Source organism: Rhineura floridana, chromosome 20 (assembly GCF_030035675.1).
Source record: "Rhineura floridana isolate rRhiFlo1 chromosome 20, rRhiFlo1.hap2, whole genome shotgun sequence".
In the NCBI taxonomy this organism is placed as follows: Eukaryota; Metazoa; Chordata; class Lepidosauria; order Squamata; family Rhineuridae; genus Rhineura; species Rhineura floridana.
Window position 1 is genome coordinate 12240416 of NC_084499.1, and position 19948 is coordinate 12260363.

Genomic DNA, 19948 nt, shown 5'->3' on the forward strand with positions numbered 1-19948 from the left:
AGCAGCAAACAAAAACACTAACAATGCTATAAAACATCATAACAACAAACATTAAAATATATTAAAACAAAACATCTTTAAAAAATATTAAAACAAAACATTTTTAAAAACATTTTTTTAAAAAAGCTTCAAAAACATCTTAAAGAGCAATTCCAAGACAGACGCAGACTGGGATAAGATCTTTACTTAAAAGGCTTGTTGAAGGATCCTTCCCAGAATTCTTTGGGGGAAGCCATGACCGTTTAAAGTTGTATTACAGTGCTTTAAATGTATGGTGTGGATGAGGCCCTAATGTAATGTTTTAATGCTTGTAAGCTGCTTTGAGCTCTGCAATCAAAAATAGTTAAGCTTTTGTTTCCCCTCCCCCCAGAACATCTAGAGGACAGTAGGAGCCCCGAAAACCATGGCCTGATTCCTACCTGGCGTCTGCACAGAGGCCCAGAGTTGGCCATCCCAGAAGATGACCAAGGTCTAGACAGCTCCCAGGATCTAGACAAGCGAGGACAGGCGTGGTGTGCCAACAGCGAGGGAGAGTCCTACCCTGAACTTTCATACGAGGGCCAGTATGGGTCAGAGTATAGCGCCAGTCCTGAGGCGCTGAGAAACTCTCTGGCCTTGTATAAGTCCAGCAAATCCTACAGTTTTACCTCTGAAGGTGAGGATGAGGAATTCTCGGAGAACTCCAACCTCAGCCCCTCTCCCTCTGGGCCTCCTCCGGAGTGCACCCACTTGAAAATAGATGCCTTTGAGACTCAGAGCCTACAGGGCGAAAGTCAGGAGTTTCCTGAGGAAACAGCGCTCACCTACCCATCAAGGAGAAACCCTCGTGGGCTCAGTTCTCCGGCAGGCTCCACACACCGGAGTCATAGCCCCTTGTCTGAAGAAGACCTTCAGAATCCTCCTGGCATTGAGGCCGAGATCTTCCCAGAATCCTCCTGGGTGGAGAAGCTGGGCCAACCTGTGGGAGCTGTTGTCAAGACGGCTGCTGCTTCCGGCAGATCCAGATCAGCTAAGCGCTTTCCTTTAACTGCGGCTAAACCCAAGGAGAGGCCTTTGGATCTGAACGGGGCGATGCAAGTGCCTCATACCCTGAGGCAAGTTGGCTATCAGCAGCGGGAAAGACTGTGGAAGCTGAAAGCGGATGTGCCTCATGGGCTTCCATCCAAACTGAGCAGGCAGTCAAGGTCTCTGAGCCCACAGGGGAGGGCCGCTCGGGGAAAGGCAGGGGGGTCTGGTTCGAGCAAGCCCATCCAAGCAAGTCAGGTGTCCCCGATCATGAGTGACACCTCGCGGTACGGCCGAGGGCAGCTCAACTACCCGCTTCCGGATCTTTCCAAAGTGGAGCCTCGAGTCAGGTTCCCCAAGGACCCCCACAGCTACCATCCGCCCCGGGGGAAGACTCTCCCGGCGAGGGCCAAAGAGTCGAGGAAGCCAGTGATCTTCAAGTCCCCTGCTGAGATTGTCCGCGAGGTGTTGCTGAGCAGTGGTGAGGGCTCCCTGCAGAAATGCCCCACCATTTCTGTCATTCCTGAGGAATTCAAATCCCCAGAGCAAGCTACGGAGCTGGTACATCAGCTTCAGGTAACGTCTTAACGGTGCATTGTAAAAGTTCTGAAGCCACATGTGGCTTGCTTCTCATTTGGGCGGGCAACCTGGGTCTGAACTTGTACCTCTTAAGAACATCAGAAGAGCCAGATCAGGCCAGTGGTCCATCTAGTCCACCACTCTATTCTCACAGTGGCCAACCAGTTGCCTATGGGAAGCCTGCAAGCAGGACCTGAGTGGAAGAGCTTTCTCCCACTTGTGATTTCCAGCAACTGGTATTTTCAGAGGCATATATTGCCTCGGACAGTGGAGGCAGAACACCGTCGTCGTGGCTAGCAGCCATTGATAGCCTCATCTTCTATGAATTTGTCTAGTCCTCTTTGAAAGCCATCCAAGTTGGAAGCCATCAGTACAGTTTGTGGAAGCAAATTCCATAGAGGGTTGTATCCAAGTAAGTTTTATTCAGAGTAGACCCAATGAAAGACCTACATTACTCATGGCTACTAGACTAGCATTGGCTACAACCCATAGTTTAGCAAATTCCATAATTGGACAGCAAGTGGAGAAAGAAAGGACACTGTTCCATGATTTGACATTATTGAGCTCTCCTCCATATGAAACTCCCCACACCTAGACAGCTAGCATGTTGGGAAGAAGACTGGATGAGCACCCTTCTCCATGATGATGTGCTAGTTTTCTATGTATGGGGATTTTAAAAAAAATGTATTTTTATTGTATGGAAGAGCATTCAGTCAAGTGGGTCTTCTGCCATCTGAAGCGGTACAGTTTTAGACATGAATTCATCACCTCGGGGAGAACTGGGCCAACATCTTGGGTAACGAAAAAGCAAGGTTCTCCAAAATGTTAAGAGCCTATTATCGGTATTTGGGTGGCCACTGTGGGAACCACAATGCTGGACTTGATGTTCAGATCCTAGAGGGCTTTTCTTATGTTCTTGTTATCTGGCCAGCCTGAGCTCTGTCAGTGGGGATGGCTGGTACTCTGCATAGGAACTTAATGCATGCCATCTCCTTTTCTTCTTTTTTAGGAGGACTACCACAAACTCCTGACAAAGTACGCTGAAGCTGAGAACACCATTGACCGGCTACGTCTGGGTGCAAAGGTAGGAGGCATCTGGGGCTGTTTCATTGCCTGGCTCTCTTTTTCATCCAATGGTCTCCCTGCCAGGCTAGATTTCTACGTGTAGGACAGGAGTGGGGAACTGGATTTGGTGGGTGGGCTAGATTCTTATCTCCTCAACCCCTGTGGCAGTGGAGGTTGGTCCATCAGGGCAAATGGGGCTCTGCCCCACCAGCCTCAATCACCCCACCTGCCTGCCCTATTACTTACAACCACTCTGCTTCTCATTGACTTTGGCTTCACCTAGAGTTGGTCTCCCTGCCTTCCACCCTTCCAGGCTCTCTGACCCTCCTTTGCCAGCCTGTGCACTCACTCACCTGGAGGGAATTCTTGATCGCCAGTGATGACTAGGCAACTGGCTTTAACACAAGACTGTGTCATACAGAAGAGGACAAAGATTTCTTTGCTGCCAGATGCCTAATGGGCTTAAGTTACAGGAGGGGAGATGTCAGTTTCACATAAGGAGACACATATTGTCCCAGGCTATGGTCTGAAGGCTCATAAGGCCAGCTCCCTGCTGAAGCTAAGCAGGGTGAGGTCTGGTCATTGCCTGGATGGGAGACTGCCTGGGAACCATATGTAAGCCGCCTTGGGTTTCTGTCATGAAAAAAAAGGTGGGGTATCAATGTAATTAATAAATAATATTGATGATGAGAGCAACTCAAGAATGGAGCCAGTTACCTGGAGAAGTGGTGGGCTCTCCGTTGCAGGACATCCAGCAGATGGGGATGTTTGAGCTCTGAATTTCCTGCAGCCAGCAGGCGGTTAGCTGGCAAGAAAGTTGTTCCTTGCACAGCGCATGGTCAACTACGAAATTTGCTCCCACAAGAGTTAGAGATGGCCGCCAACATGTGGCTTTAAAAGAGGATTAGGCAAATTCATGGAGGGTAAGACTATCAGTGGCTACTAGCCACAATGGCTACTTTTTCCATCCACTGTCAGAGCTGGTCTGCCATTGAATAGCAGGGCTGTATGGGGACGGGCTGTGGCTCAGAGGTGGTGCAGAAGGTCCCAGGTTCAACCCCTGGCATCTCCAGGGCTGAGAGAGACCCCTGTCTGAAACCCAGAAGAGCCACTGTCAGTCAGGGTAGACAGTCCAGAGCTGGATGGGCCAATGGTCTGACTTTGTGTAAGATACCTTCCTATGTCCCCACCAGTTGCTAAAAATCACAAGCGGAGAGAGTGCTGTTGCGCTCAGGTCCTGTTTGCCGGCTTCCCATTGGGACATCCGGTTGGCCATTTGTGAGACCAGGATGCTGGACAAGGTGGGCCTTTGGCTAGGTCCAGCAGCCAGGCTCTTCTCACCCAGACCTCCTCCGACTCTTCTGGATCGATGAGGTCACCTTTCAAACGTTTTTAAGCTCTTGAGAATCTGTTTCAAGGACAGAAGGGATCATCGTTCTGTCTGTTGTTGTAGGAAACACACACACCCCAACTCTGGTTTACGGGCCCTGTTTGCTTTTGTGAGTCAGGCGGCCTCGGCTTGAACAGGAAGTGCGGGGGAAGTGTGCCAAAACATTCAGCAGCTCAGGGTTGCGACAGGCCCCCCCCCGCCCCCTTTCTTGCATTTTAGAGCTGCACCTTCTAAAACCGCAGCACAGCCACAGCGGCAGCCCAGAAAGAGGAAGGAAGATGTGAGACACAAAAAGAAAGAGGTCTTCTGGATCAGGCCAAATGTTGATCAATATCCAGCTTCCTACAGTGGTCAGCCCAGATGCTTCTAAGAGAGCCAATGGCAGGGCATGAACATGACAAGTCCCACCTCCCCTTTTTTTGTCCCTACTGTTTGGTATTCTGGGTATCATGCCACTGGGTGTGGAGGCTCTGTCTTGCTATCGTGCATTAAATTAATTAGGGATGGGGAAGAAATTCCTTTGGCTTACATTTTAATGCTAACAGACTTAATTAGACCGTCCCAAATCAATACACAAACCAAAACGCAGCTATCTTTTTATTTATCCAACTCCTTTTTTAAACTCTTCAATAGTAGGGGCCACCATTAGTCCTGTGGCTCAGTTGTAGTGGGCACCTCAACTAAGGTCTTGAACGGTCGTGTGGCGCAGTCTGCAGGGGCATTCAGACCAACAGGGGCGTAGGAAACCGCCTTATCAACCATTGGTCCATCTACCACAATATTGTCTACACTGACTGGCAGCTGCTCTTCAGGGCTTCAGCCAGGAGGGGCATTCCCACCTCTGCCTGGAGATGGCGAGGATCAAACCTTGGGCCTTCCGCGTGCACAGCAGACGCTCTGCCGCTGAGCTACGGCCCTCCCCCCAAAAGGAAAGGCTTCTTCAGAAATTAGATTCTGAATGGATGCGCTTACGAGATACTATTAGAGTGGATTTCCAGGTCTGTGGTTCACTGAGGGGCAGGGAGAGGGAGAGAGTCACGCACATGCACAGCACAGATGGCAGGGATTATTGAAACCCAGCTTTAGGGCCTGCCATCTGAAAAGACGTGAGCGATGATGAACAAAGGCTGAAGGAGTGGGGAGATAAGGGACTTTTTCCCAGCCCCTGGAGTGGTTTATGAATGAGTTCAGCGATGAGCTCACACACCACTCTTAGCACTCTTATTCTGACTCTGGTTGGCCGCACCAGGAACTGCTTTAAACTAGGCCAGGCTGTTTGTCTGTCTGGCCCAGTTCTGTCTGATTTGCCTGGGGACAGCTCTCCAGCTTCTAGTGAAGGGCCGTAGCTCACTGGCAAAGCATCTGCTTTGCGAACAGAAGGTTCCAAGGTTCAGTCCCTGGCTAGGTAGGGCTGGAGAGCCCCTGCCAGTCAGTGTAGACAATACTGAGCTAGATGGACCACTGGCCTGACTACGCTATAAGGCAGCTTTCTATGTCTCAAGCAACGAGGAGCACTTTTCCCATTCTTTCTTACCTGATCCTTTTTAGCCGGAGATATCACAGACTGAAACTGGGGCCTTCAGCATGTGCTTTAAAAGCTGGGGTATGGTGCCTGAAAGACACTCTGTACATGTACGGAGGAACTGTATCAATTCTTCCAATGATCCCTGCCACCCAGTTATTGTCTCAGCTTACGGTGAACAGGATCTTCCCATGGAATTGTTTTTTTTTGTGTTGTGTTTATTAGGCTGAAGTGTTTCGATATCTCACTGTAGTGTGTTTTGGTTGGAATTATTTTTAAAACTCCATAAAGTTTAAACTTTTAAAAAAATCTTTGACTGATTGCTGGCATTAAAAGAGAAAAGACAATTCTTTGCCTGATTTCTAAGTTAGGGCAATGGACATTGGGGTCCATCCTGTTGCTTGTCCAGCCTGTGCGGGCGAAGTTGGTCCAAGGCCTGAAGGTGCTTCCCTGAGAAGTTGCCATTCCCTAAGGACTTCATGTGCTTCCAAATCATGTTGAGACTGAACATCCCTTTGCATTTCTTCTGCCTCTCAGGTGCGCCTGTACTCTGACCCTCCAAAGCCCAGCCACGGGGTTCAGATGGGGACTGTGTCTCAGGCCTCCAAGGTCATGACCTTCACCATCCCTCAGGTCAGGACAGTGGAGGTCACAGGGAGGTCTAGCCCAGCACTGGATGTTGCTCGGAATGAAGGTAGGTCTGAGGGATCTGCGCATCATCCTCCGAAATAAAAAAAAACAAAGGTGGTTTCATAGAAAGTTCCGTTTAGGAAAAACGACATGGTTTAGGTGAGCAACTTATTGGCTTATCTTAGATGTTGGCTGCTCTCAGACAGCCAGGGGGTGGTGTAATGGTTAGAGTGTCAGACTAGGACCTGGGAGAGCAGGGTTCAAATCCCCACTCAGCCATGAAGCTTGCTGGGTGACCTTGAGCCAGGGACAATCTCTCGGCCTAACCTACTCCACAGGGGTGTTACGAGGATGACACGGAGAGGGAGGAGAACCGTGCACATCACCTTGAGCTCCTTGGAGGAAGGGTGGGATTGAAATGTAATAAACAAAATAACATACATAACAAAATAATGATGTTGATAGTTAAATACTGCTACACACACAAACACACACACTCTATCCTGAGCCACCATCACAGCATAGAACCAGTATGGGGAATATGTGGCTGTTCAGATGATGATGGATGCCAACTCCCACCAGCCAATGGGTGGGGAGGATAGGAGCTGCAATGCAGCAGTACCTAGAGGACATCATGTTGACCATGCTCTTAACTGAGCCACCAGAATGGCAGTCTCTCAGAACTGAGGCGAGGAACCTCAGGCCCAAGGGCCAAATGCGGCCCTCCAGGCCACCCTGTCTGGCCCTCGGAACTCTCCCTATGCCTCACTCCTCACTGCCCCCGCTCCACACCCACCTTCAGTGTTTTTGCCTAGATGGAGTGTGCCCTTGAACTCTGATGATGCCTCTGGCTTGCCTGGGTGGAGGACAGAGAGGGGTGTGTGAAGAATCTTCCCTGCTGTACTGTGGTCAAATGTACATTCATTGTTCTGCCCACTTTTTGCATCTGGCTCCGCCCACTGCTGGCATGTCACCCAGAAGGAAATGTAGGCCTTGGTTTGAAAAGAGTTCCCCGCCCCTGTCTAAAGCCTTCATATGTACCTTGGAAACATTCATATGTTTTATCTTGGTGGATTTTCTGTTGAATTATAAGAGCAGAAGATCATCAGCAGACCCTGGCTACTGGATCAGGCCAACGGCCCATCTAGTCCAGCATCCTGCTCATGCTGATAGGAAGCCCCCAAGTTGGTGGATTCACTAACCCTGAAGCCCCTCTCCTTTTTTTTAACATGACAGTTCCTAATAAATGTATTCTCTGAGCATGGATCCTTATTCCAAGCTTTGCAGAAGGATGAAAAAAGCTTTATGAAAAAAAAAACAAAAGCAAAGGGTGCAAATCCCCCTCCCCCCAAGCAGTCCCACAAGGACTGCGCATGTTCAGCAGCTGCAAAATGTTGACCGGCTATTGCGGCGCGAGAGAAATAGAAAAACATAGCTTCCGGGCTGGAACCCTGAATTGGAGCACTCCAGACTACAACATTCTCTTGCAGGTTCCACTGGTCTCTTCTAAAGGGTCAGTGGTCTGGAACTGGCACCAGGATCCAATGCAGAGGAAAGATCCTAATTTTTTTCTTCTGCGCAGCGCAGCTGGGGAAGACCTTACTAGTTTTAGTGATCCCGATGCATAGGCAACAAAGGCGTTTGTGTGCTTTAATTGCAGGGTTTCCTGGAGTGCAGGCGGGCTCCTTCTTCCTTCCCAATTCCGCGATCACAGACATTCCTGGAGCGGACGGCTGCACCTCTGCAGAAACACCAATTTCAGGAGATCATTTGACACGGCTGTTGGCTGCCCAAGCAAGCAAATTTCAGACTCAGGCAAGTTGGCTGCTTAGATCCAGCAAGTGTTTTGGAGTGTGTGTAAGGAAACCGAATTTCCTTCAAATTGGGAACAACCATGAGAGCTCCCAAGCAGAAGATGGTGGTTTGTATTAAACTAAGCCCTACTCACACTAGACCCACTGATGAACTTAAGTTGGGTATGTTCATTAACTTCAGAGGATCTACTTTGAGTAGGGCTTGGTTGAATCCCTATTCAAGAGGTATTCAAGAGGGCAGGACTAGAGCCAGTGGGTGGAAATGGCAAGGAAGCAGATTTTGGATTAGGAGACACTTCCCAACGATGACAGCGGTTCAACAGCGGAACAGAAGGAGTGGTGGGCTGTTTGTGGGGTATTTTAAGCAGAGGCTGGGTAGGAGTGGTTTCCTCATAGCGGTGTCACTACCGTTTAACGCAACAGGAGCAGAGTGGTGGCAAGGTCATCCTTCTGCAAAGTTTGGGGTGCCCTTTGCCTGCTGAGACACTTCTCTCTCCCTCTCTCTCTCTCTCTTGTGCATGGAAGGCTTAGAGCAGTGCTCTTCAACCTGGGTTCCGAGATGTTCTTGGACTTCAGTTCCCATAATCCCCAGCTGCCTTAGCCACGGTTCACAGGAGTTTTAGTCCAACAACTTCTGGTGACCTTAAGTGGAAGATCTCCGGTTTCAAGGCTGTTTTGTTGTTAAGTGCCTTCAAGTCAATTAAGACTTATGTCATTGACTATCCATCTGGGCTCCTGCTGGGAGGAAGGGTGGGATATAAATCAAATAAGCAAACAAATAATCTCTTCCAAAGTCGTTCTGGCCAGGGCAAGTGGTCTGGAGGTGACCTGTTGCATCTCCTTCCCCTCCCTCCTGACCATATGCTTAATTGTTGTTGTTGTTATGTGCCTTCAAATCAATTATGACTTATGGCAACTCTATGAATCAGCCACCTCCAACAGCATCTGTCATGAACCACCCTGTTCAGATCTTGTAAGTTCAGGTCTGTGGCTTCCTTTATGGAATCAATCCATCTCTTGTTTGGCCTTCCTCTTTTTCTACTCCCTTCTGTTTTTCCCAGCATTATCGCCTTTTCTAATGAATCATGTGTTCTCATTATGTGTCCAACGTATGATCACCTCAGTTTCTTCATTTTAGCTTCTAGTGATAGTTCTGGTTTAGTTTGTTCTAACACCCAATTATTTGTCTTTTTCAAAGTCCATGGTATGTGCAAAGCTCTCCTCCAACACCACATTTCAAATGAGTTTATTTTTTCTCTGTCCAACTTTCACATCCATACATAGAGAACGGGAAGACCAGGGTCTGAATGATCCTGATTTTAGAAGATGAGTTGGCCATTAATAGGGATGGACAAATCTATCCATTTAACTTCCCTTAACTTTTTCATTTTTCCTTCCTTAAATTTAGTTCTCCACATTTCCACAGCTATTTGCAATTATTAGTTTTTTAAAAAAACTAATGAAATGTATCAGCATTTTAGTCTGCATTTCTCCTAACAAACATATTTTTGCATGCTATTTTAATCTTAATGTGCATGTTTCCAAGCAATTTCTCCCAAGATAATGCATTTTTGTATGTTTTCTCAAATGTATGCTTTTTTAATGCACATTTTCCCCTAATATATGCATTTTTGTACATATTGTATGATTGGAGAACTGCTTTGCGATATCTGGAGAAGTGCAAATTTCAAAGGATTGGTTCTGCATATTTGAGAGCTGAAAATTGGATAGCTTCTCATTCAAAGACAAACAAAATCAAATTTCTGCTCCCTCTGTAGCCATTAGTATATAGGATGCTTACGGGCAAGTGGCAGGGAGGAGATGATGATAATGAATAATGATAATACGTACCCACCCTTCACCAGCAGGTCCCTGGGTGGGTTAACAGCAATTTAAAATTCAATATTAAAAACAGTGAAAACAATTTACAGTCCACTGATGTCCCTTTCCGTCTAGATGCTGTTTTTGCTCTATAAGGTGTGGCCTTCTGTTTCAGGAGTCAGGGGGTTGTGGGGGAGAAGAGAATGCAGGAAGCTGCCTTATATTGAGTCAAGCCATTGGTCCATCTAGTTCACTATTGTGTGCACTGACTGGCAGCAGAGCTTGGAAAAGTTACTTTTTTTAAAAAACTACAACTCCCATCAGCCCCAGCCAGCATGGCCACTGGATTGGGCTGATGGGAGTTGTAGTTCAAAAAAAGTAACTTTTCCAAGCTCTGACTGGCGGCAACTCTGCAGGGTTTCAGGCCGGGGTCTCTCCAAGCCCTACCTGGAGATGCCGGTGTTTGAACCTGGGACTTTGTACTTGCAGAGCGGGTGCTCTACCACTGAGCTGCATCCTTTTCCCTAAGTTGGAGCTCATCTCCTTTCCATGCAACACATAGAAAGTGAAGCTCATCTCCTTTCCATGCAACACATAGAAAGTGAAGCTCATCTCCTTTCCATGCAACACATAGAAAGTGAAGCTCATCTCCTTTCCATGCAACACATAGAAAGTGAAGCTCATCTCCTTTCCATGCAACACATAGAAAGTGAAGCTCATCTCCTTTCCATGCAACACATAGAAAGTGAAGCTCATCTCCTTTCCATGCAACACATAGAAAGTGAAGCTCATCTCCTTTCCATGCAACACATAGAAAGTGAAGCTCATCTCCTTTCCATGCAACACATAGAAAGTGAAGCTCATCTCCTTTCCATGCAACACATAGAAAGTGAAGCTCATCTCCTTTCCATGCAACACATAGAAAGTGAAGCTCATCTCCTTTCCATGCAACACATAGAAAGTGAAGCTCATCTCCTTTCCATGCAACACATAGAAAGTGAAGCTCATCTCCTTTCCATGCAACACATAGAAAGTGAAGCTCATCTCCTTTCCATGCAACACATAGAAAGTGAAGCTCATCTCCTTTCCATGCAACACATAGAAAGTGAAGCTCATCTCCTTTCCATGCAACACATAGAAAGTGAAGCTCATCTCCTTTCCATGCAACACATAGAAAGTGAAGCTCATCTCCTTTCCATGCAACACAGCCCATCTATAAACGCTTGCCGTTTTGGCAACAGTATGATCGCTTTTATCATAATAATAATAATAATATTTTATTTATTGGTCGCCTATCTGTCCAGGTTAGTGGACACTCTAGGCGACTTACAATAACAAAAAGCTATATATAATATACATATACAAAAACAAACCACAGTCCTAAACAATTTAAAACCAATTTCCAATTAAAACATCATAAAATTAATCCTCCTTAATCCCACAAAAAAAAAAAAAAGCAGCACACACAAAACAAAACAAACAAACAAACACCCAGGCCACCTCAGCCAGCGGGCTTATGTATCCCTCCAAAGAGGGACAGGTGGTAGCAATCAGTCCCAGCTGGCTGGGTACCTGGGGCCTGGTCCTGCAGGATGCAGGTCTGCCAGGCAGAAGTCCCACAGGGAAGGGTGGTGGAGGTGATAATCCCACAGCAGCAGCAGCAGCAGACTCTCCTTCCCTGGGCGGCGATGTTCTCTTCCTGCAGGCCCTGGGTCTCCCAGGCCACCTCAGCCAGCCGGCTTATGTATCCCTCCAAAGAGGGACAGGTGGTAGCAATCAGTCCCAGCTGGCTGGGTACCTGGGGCCTGGTCCTGCAGGATGCAGGTCTGCCAGGCAGAAGTCCCACAGGGAAGGGTGGTGGAGGTGATAATCCCACAGCAGCAGCAGCAGCAGACTCTCCTTCCCTGGGCGGCGATGTTCTCTTCCTGCAGGCCCTGGGTCTCCCAGGCCACCTCAGCCAGCCGGCTTATGTATCCCTCCAAAGAGGGACAGGTGGTAGCAATCAGTCCCAGCTGGCTGGGTACCTGGGGCCTGGTCCTGCAGGATGCAGGTCTGCCAGGCAGAAGTCCCACAGGGAAGGGTGGTGGAGGTGATAATCCCACAGCAGCAGCAGCAGCAGCAGACTCTCCTTCCCTGGGCGGCGATGTTCTCTTCCTGCAGGCCCTGGGTCTCCCAGGCCACCTCAGCCAGCCGGCTTATGTATCCCTCCAAAGAGGGACAGGTGGTAGCAATCAGTCCCAGCTGGCTGGGTACCTGGGGCCTGGTCCTGCAGGATGCAGGTCTGCCAGGCAGAAGTCCCACAGGGAAGGGTGGTGGAGGTGATAATCCCACAGCAGCAGCAGACTCTCCTTCCCTGGGCGGCGATGTTCTCTTCCTGCAGGCCCTGGGTCTCCCAGGCCACCTCAGCCAGCCGGCTTATGTATCCCTCCAAAGAGGGACAGGTGGTAGCAATCAGTCCCAGCTGGCTGGGTACCTGGGGCCTGGTCCTGCAGGATGCAGGTCTGCCAGGCAGAAGTCCCACAGGGAAGGGTGGTGGAGGTGATAATCCCACAGCAGCAGCAGCAGCAGCAGACTCTCCTTCCCTGGGCGGCGATGTTCTCTTCCTGCAGGCCCTGGGTCTCCCAGGCCACCTCAGCCAGCCGGCTTATGTATCCCTCCAAAGAGGGACAGGTGGTAGCAATCAGTCCCAGCTGGCTGGGTACCTGGGGCCTGGTCCTGCAGGATGCAGGTCTGCCAGGCAGAAGTCCCACAGGGAAGGGTGGTGGAGGTGATAATCCCACAGCAGCAGCAGCAGCAGCAGACTCTCCTTCCCTGGGCGGCGATGTTCTCTTCCTGCAGGCCCTGGGTCTCCCAGGCCACCTCAGCCAGCCGGCTTATGTATCCCTCCAAAGAGGGACAGGTGGTAGCAATCAGTCCCAGCTGGCTGGGTACCTGGGGCCTGGTCCTGCAGGATGCAGGTCTGCCAGGCAGAAGTCCCACAGGGAAGGGTGGTGGAGGTGATAATCCCACAGCAGCAGCAGCAGCAGACTCTCCTTCCCTGGGCGGCGATGTTCTCTTCCTGCAGGCCCTGGGTCTCCCAGGCCACCTCAGCCAGCCGGCTTATGTATCCCTCCAAAGAGGGACAGGTGGTAGCAATCAGTCCCAGCTGGCTGGGTACCTGGGGCCTGGTCCTGCAGGATGCAGGTCTGCCAGGCAGAAGTCCCACAGGGAAGGGTGGTGGAGGTGATAATCCCACAGCAGCAGCAGCAGCAGACTCTCCTTCCCTGGGCGGCGATGTTCTCTTCCTGCAGGCCCTGGGTCTCCCAGGCCACCTCAGCCAGCCGGCTTATGTATCCCTCCAAAGAGGGACAGGTGGTAGCAATCAGTCCCAGCTGGCTGGGTACCTGGGGCCTGGTCCTGCAGGATGCAGGTCTGCCAGGCAGAAGTCCCACAGGGAAGGGTGGTGGAGGTGATAATCCCACAGCAGCAGCAGCAGCAGACTCTCCTTCCCTGGGCGGCGATGTTCTCTTCCTGCAGGCCCTGGGTCTCCCAGGCCACCTCAGCCAGCCGGCTTATGTATCCCTCCAAAGAGGGACAGGTGGTAGCAATCAGTCCCAGCTGGCTGGGTACCTGGGGCCTGGTCCTGCAGGATGCAGGTCTGCCAGGCAGAAGTCCCACAGGGAAGGGTGGTGGAGGTGATAATCCCACAGCAGCAGCAGCAGCAGACTCTCCTTCCCTGGGCGGCGATGTTCTCTTCCTGCAGGCCCTGGGTCTCCCAGGCCACCTCAGCCAGCCGGCTTATGTATCCCTCCAAAGAGGGACAGGTGGTAGCAATCAGTCCCAGCTGGCTGGGTACCTGGGGCCTGGTCCTGCAGGATGCAGGTCTGCCAGGCAGAAGTCCCACAGGGAAGGGTGGTGGAGGTGATAATCCCACAGCAGCAGCAGCAGCAGACTCTCCTTCCCTGGGCGGCGATGTTCTCTTCCTGCAGGCCCTGGGTCTCCCAGGCCACCTCAGCCAGCCGGCTTATGTATCCCTCCAAAGAGGGACAGGTGGTAGCAATCAGTCCCAGCTGGCTGGGTACCTGGGGCCTGGTCCTGCAGGATGCAGGTCTGCCAGGCAGAAGTCCCACAGGGAAGGGTGGTGGAGGTGATAATCCCACAGCAGCAGCAGCAGCAGACTCTCCTTCCCTGGGCGGCGATGTTCTCTTCCTGCAGGCCCTGGGTCTCCCAGGCCACCTCAGCCAGCCGGCTTATGTATCCCTCCAAAGAGGGACAGGTGGTAGCAATCAGTCCCAGCTGGCTGGGTACCTGGGGCCTGGTCCTGCAGGATGCAGGTCTGCCAGGCAGAAGTCCCACAGGGAAGGGTGGTGGAGGTGATAATCCCACAGCAGCAGCAGCAGCAGACTCTCCTTCCCTGGGCGGCGATGTTCTCTTCCTGCAGGCCCTGGGTCTCCCAGGCCACCTCAGCCAGCCGGCTTATGTATCCCTCCAAAGAGGGACAGGTGGTAGCAATCAGTCCCAGCTGGCTGGGTACCTGGGGCCTGGTCCTGCAGGATGCAGGTCTGCCAGGCAGAAGTCCCACAGGGAAGGGTGGTGGAGGTGATAATCCCACAGCAGCAGCAGCAGCAGACTCTCCTTCCCTGGGCGGCGATGTTCTCTTCCTGCAGGCCCTGGGTCTCCCAGGCCACCTCAGCCAGCCGGCTTATGTATCCCTCCAAAGAGGGACAGGTGGTAGCAATCAGTCCCAGCTGGCTGGGTACCTGGGGCCTGGTCCTGCAGGATGCAGGTCTGCCAGGCAGAAGTCCCACAGGGAAGGGTGGTGGAGGTGATAATCCCACAGCAGCAGCAGCAGCAGACTCTCCTTCCCTGGGCGGCGATGTTCTCTTCCTGCAGGCCCTGGGTCTCCCAGGCCACCTCAGCCAGCCGGCTTATGTATCCCTCCAAAGAGGGACAGGTGGTAGCAATCAGTCCCAGCTGGCTGGGTACCTGGGGCCTGGTCCTGCAGGATGCAGGTCTGCCAGGCAGAAGTCCCACAGGGAAGGGTGGTGGAGGTGATAATCCCACAGCAGCAGCAGCAGCAGACTCTCCTTCCCTGGGCGGCGATGTTCTCTTCCTGCAGGCCCTGGGTCTCCCAGGCCACCTCAGCCAGCCGGCTTATGTATCCCTCCAAAGAGGGACAGGTGGTAGCAATCAGTCCCAGCTGGCTGGGTACCTGGGGCCTGGTCCTGCAGGATGCAGGTCTGCCAGGCAGAAGTCCCACAGGGAAGGGTGGTGGAGGTGATAATCCCACAGCAGCAGCAGCAGCAGACTCTCCTTCCCTGGGCGGCGATGTTCTCTTCCTGCAGGCCCTGGGTCTCCCAGGCCACCTCAGCCAGCCGGCTTATGTATCCCTCCAAAGAGGGACAGGTGGTAGCAATCAGTCCCAGCTGGCTGGGTACCTGGGGCCTGGTCCTGCAGGATGCAGGTCTGCCAGGCAGAAGTCCCACAGGGAAGGGTGGTGGAGGTGATAATCCCACAGCAGCAGCAGCAGCAGACTCTCCTTCCCTGGGCGGCGATGTTCTCTTCCTGCAGGCCCTGGGTCTCCCAGGCCACCTCAGCCAGCCGGCTTATGTATCCCTCCAAAGAGGGACAGGTGGTAGCAATCAGTCCCAGCTGGCTGGGTACCTGGGGCCTGGTCCTGCAGGATGCAGGTCTGCCAGGCAGAAGTCCCACAGGGAAGGGTGGTGGAGGTGATAATCCCACAGCAGCAGCAGCAGCAGACTCTCCTTCCCTGGGCGGCGATGTTCTCTTCCTGCAGGCCCTGGGTCTCCCAGGCCACCTCAGCCAGCGGGCTTATGTATCCCTCCAAAGAGGGACAGGTGGTAGCAATCAGTCCCAGCTGGCTGGGTACCTGGGGCCTGGTCCTGCAGGATGCAGGTCTGCCAGGCAGAAGTCCCACAGGAAAGGGTGGTGGAGGTGATAATCCCACAGCAGCAGCAGCAGCAGACTCTCCTTCCCTGGGCGGCAATGTTCTCTTCCTGCAGGCCCTGGGTCTCCCAGGCCACCTCAGCCAGCGGGCTTATGTATCCCTCCAAAGAGGGACAGGTGGTAGCAATCAGTCCCAGCTGGCTGGGTACCTGGGGCCTGGTCCTGCAGGATGCAGGTCTGCCAGGCAGAAGTCCCACAGGGAAGGGTGGTGGAGGTGATAATCCCACAGCAGCAGCAGCAGCAGACTCTCCTTCCCTGGGCGGCGATGTTCTCTTCCTGCAGGCCCTGGGTCTCCCAGGCCACCTCAGCCAGCCGGCTTATGTATCCCTCCAAAGAGGGACAGGTGGTAGCAATCAGTCCCAGCTGGCTGGGTACCTGGGGCCTGGTCCTGCAGGATGCAGGTCTGCCAGGCAGAAGTCCCACAGGGAAGGGTGGTGGAGGTGATAATCCCACAGCAGCAGCAGCAGCAGACTCTCCTTCCCTGGGCGGCGATGTTCTCTTCCTGCAGGCCCTGGGTCTCCCAGGCCACCTCAGCCAGCCGGCTTATGTATCCCTCCAAAGAGGGACAGGTGGTAGCAATCAGTCCCAGCTGGCTGGGTACCTGGGGCCTGGTCCTGCAGGATGCAGGTCTGCCAGGCAGAAGTCCCACAGGGAAGGGTGGTGGAGGTGATAATCCCACAGCAGCAGCAGCAGCAGACTCTCCTTCCCTGGGCGGCGATGTTCTCTTCCTGCAGGCCCTGGGTCTCCCAGGCCACCTCAGCCAGCCGGCTTATGTATCCCTCCAAAGAGGGACAGGTGGTAGCAATCAGTCCCAGCTGGCTGGGTACCTGGGGCCTGGTCCTGCAGGATGCAGGTCTGCCAGGCAGAAGTCCCACAGGGAAGGGTGGTGGAGGTGATAATCCCACAGCAGCAGCAGCAGCAGACTCTCCTTCCCTGGGCGGCGATGTTCTCTTCCTGCAGGCCCTGGGTCTCCCAGGCCACCTCAGCCAGCCGGCTTATGTATCCCTCCAAAGAGGGACAGGTGGTAGCAATCAGTCCCAGCTGGCTGGGTACCTGGGGCCTGGTCCTGCAGGATGCAGGTCTGCCAGGCAGAAGTCCCACAGGGAAGGGTGGTGGAGGTGATAATCCCACAGCAGCAGCAGCAGCAGACTCTCCTTCCCTGGGCGGCGATGTTCTCTTCCTGCAGGCCCTGGGTCTCCCAGGCCACCTCAGCCAGCCGGCTTATGTATCCCTCCAAAGAGGGACAGGTGGTAGCAATCAGTCCCAGCTGGCTGGGTACCTGGGGCCTGGTCCTGCAGGATGCAGGTCTGCCAGGCAGAAGTCCCACAGGGAAGGGTGGTGGAGGTGATAATCCCACAGCAGCAGCAGCAGCAGACTCTCCTTCCCTGGGCGGCGATGTTCTCTTCCTGCAGGCCCTGGGTCTCCCAGGCCACCTCAGCCAGCCGGCTTATGTATCCCTCCAAGGAGGGACAGGTGGTAGCAATCAGTCCCAGCTGGCTGGGTACCTGGGGCCTGGTCCTGCAGGATGCAGGTCTGCCAGGCAGAAGTCCCACAGGGAAGGGTGGTGGAGGTGATAATCCCACAGCAGCAGCAGCAGCAGACTCTCCTTCCCTGGGCGGCGATGTTCTCTTCCTGCAGGCCCTGGGTCTCCCAGGCCACCTCAGCCAGCCGGCTTATGTATCCCTCCAAGGAGGGACAGGTGGTAGCAATCAGTCCCAGCTGGCTGGGTACCTGGGGCCTGGTCCTGCAGGATGCAGGTCTGCCAGGCAGAAGTCCCACAGGGAAGGGTGGTGGAGGTGATAATCCCACAGCAGCAGCAGCAGCAGACTCTCCTTCCCTGGGCGGCGATGTTCTCTTCCTGCAGGCCCTGGGTCTCCCAGGCCACCTCAGCCAGCGGGCTTATGTATCCCTCCAAAGAGGGACAGGTGGTAGCAATCAGTCCCAGCTGGCTGGGTACCTGGGGCCTGGTCCTGCAGGATGCAGGTCTGCCAGGCAGAAGTCCCACAGGGAAGGGTGGTGGAGGTGATAATCCCACAGCAGCAGCAGCAGCAGACTCTCCTTCCCTGGGCGGCGATGTTCTCTTCCTGCAGGCCCTGGGTCTCCCAGGCCACCTCAGCCAGCCGGCTTATGTATCCCTCCAAAGAGGGACAGGTGGTAGCAATCAGTCCCAGCTGGCTGGGTACCTGGGGCCTGGTCCTGCAGGATGCAGGTCTGCCAGGCAGAAGTCCCACAGGGAAGGGTGGTGGAGGTGATAATCCCACAGCAGCAGCAGCAGCAGACTCTCCTTCCCTGGGCGGCGATGTTCTCTTCCTGCAGGCCCTGGGTCTCCCAGGCCACCTCAGCCAGCCGGCTTATGTATCCCTCCAAAGAGGGACAGGTGGTAGCAATCAGTCCCAGCTGGCTGGGTACCTGGGGCCTGGTCCTGCAGGATGCAGGTCTGCCAGGCAGAAGTCCCACAGGGAAGGGTGGTGGAGGTGATAATCCCACAGCAGCAGCAGCAGCAGCAGACTCTCCTTCCCTGGGCGGCGATGTTCTCTTCCTGCAGGCCCTGGGTCTCCCAGGCCACCTCAGCCAGCCGGCTTATGTATCCCTCCAAAGAGGGACAGGTGGTAGCAATCAGTCCCAGCTGGCTGGGTACCTGGGGCCTGGTCCTGCAGGATGCAGGTCTGCCAGGCAGAAGTCCCACAGGGAAGGGTGGTGGAGGTGATAATCCCACAGCAGCAGCAGCAGCAGCAGACTCTCCTTCCCTGGGCGGCGATGTTCTCTTCCTGCAGGCCCTGGGTCTCCCAGGCCACCTCAGCCAGCCGGCTTATGTATCCCTCCAAAGAGGGACAGGTGGTAGCAATCAGTCCCAGCTGGCTGGGTACCTGGGGCCTGGTCCTGCAGGATGCAGGTCTGCCAGGCAGAAGTCCCACAGGGAAGGGTGGTGGAGGTGATAATCCCACAGCAGCAGCAGCAGCAGACTCTCCTTCCCTGGGCGGCGATGTTCTCTTCCTGCAGGCCCTGGGTCTCCCAGGCCACCTCAGCCAGCCGGCTTATGTATCCCTCCAAAGAGGGACAGGTGGTAGCAATCAGTCCCAGCTGGCTGGGTACCTGGGGCCTGGTCCTGCAGGATGCAGGTCTGCCAGGCAGAAGTCCCACAGGGAAGGGTGGTGGAGGTGATAATCCCACAGCAGCAGCAGCAGCAGACTCTCCTTCCCTGGGCGGCGATGTTCTCTTCCTGCAGGCCCTGGGTCTCCCAGGCCACCTCAGCCAGCGGGCTTATGTATCCCTCCAAAGAGGGACAGGTGGTAGCAATCAGTCCCAGCTGGCTGGGTACCTGGGGCCTGGTCCTGCAGGATGCAGGTCTGCCAGGCAGAAGTCCCACAGGGAAGGGTGGTGGAGGTGATAATCCCACAGCAGCAGCAGCAGCAGCAGACTCTCCTTCCCTGGGCGGCGATGTTCTCTTCCTGCAGGCCCTGGGTCTCCCAGGCCACCTCAGCCAGCCGGCTTATGTATCCCTCCAAGGAGGGACAGGTGGTAGCAATCAGTCCCAGCTGGCTGGGTACCTGGGGCCTGGTCCTGCAGGATGCAGGTCTGCCAGGCAGAAGTCCCACAGGGAAGGGTGGTGGAGGTGATAATCCCACAGCAGCAGCAGACTCTCCTTCCCTGGGCAGCGATGTTCTCTTCCTGCAGGCCCTGGGTCTGTATCATTACGTTTTTCTTGTTCAAATGCCCACTTCTCTCTGGATCTTCGCTTAAAGGAACACACATGCACTCATTCAAGACAGCATGCTTTGTAATACTGGAGCCTCTGTTTGATCACGCTGCCCTTTCTTTCTGGGGGGGCTGCTGTTGCACAACTGACATGCACACACCCACTTGGTCTAATCTGATCACAGCCCCTCAGTAACAATAGAATCGCAGTAGGGAGAGGGAGAAAAGTCAGCGTCTTAGCATGGCATTGGTTTGCTGTGCTCATTTGGTCACTAATTGGGCATGGAACCCAATTAGCACTATTTTTTCAATCAGCGCCATTGACGGCATGGCGAAGGGGAGAGAGTGAGGGAAGGGATGCTGTTAGAGAACACTGAGCCTTAATTACAGACACATTGGGAGGATGTTTTGATGGTCTGTTTTTTCACTCAGTTTGTTGGTACTGTGTTTATTTCCGTTCATTCATTGGTTAAGATGAAT

General features: G+C 53.3%; 1 protein-coding gene across 8 annotated transcripts in view; it reads left to right on the forward strand.

The window, feature by feature from the left end:
• The window catches only part of AKNA (AT-hook transcription factor), a 73595-nt gene that overhangs the window by 24654 nt on the left and 28993 nt on the right, over nucleotides 1-19948 (forward strand). For all 8 annotated transcript variants that reach the window (XM_061604094.1, XM_061604092.1, XM_061604098.1 and 5 more), the window contains 4 exons: nucleotides 371-1581; nucleotides 2594-2668; nucleotides 6099-6255; nucleotides 7852-8006. In XM_061604094.1, the coding sequence (XP_061460078.1) occupies nucleotides 371-1581; nucleotides 2594-2668; nucleotides 6099-6255; nucleotides 7852-8006 (1598 nt within the window). The remainder of the gene's footprint in view (nucleotides 1-370; nucleotides 1582-2593; nucleotides 2669-6098; nucleotides 6256-7851; nucleotides 8007-19948) is intronic.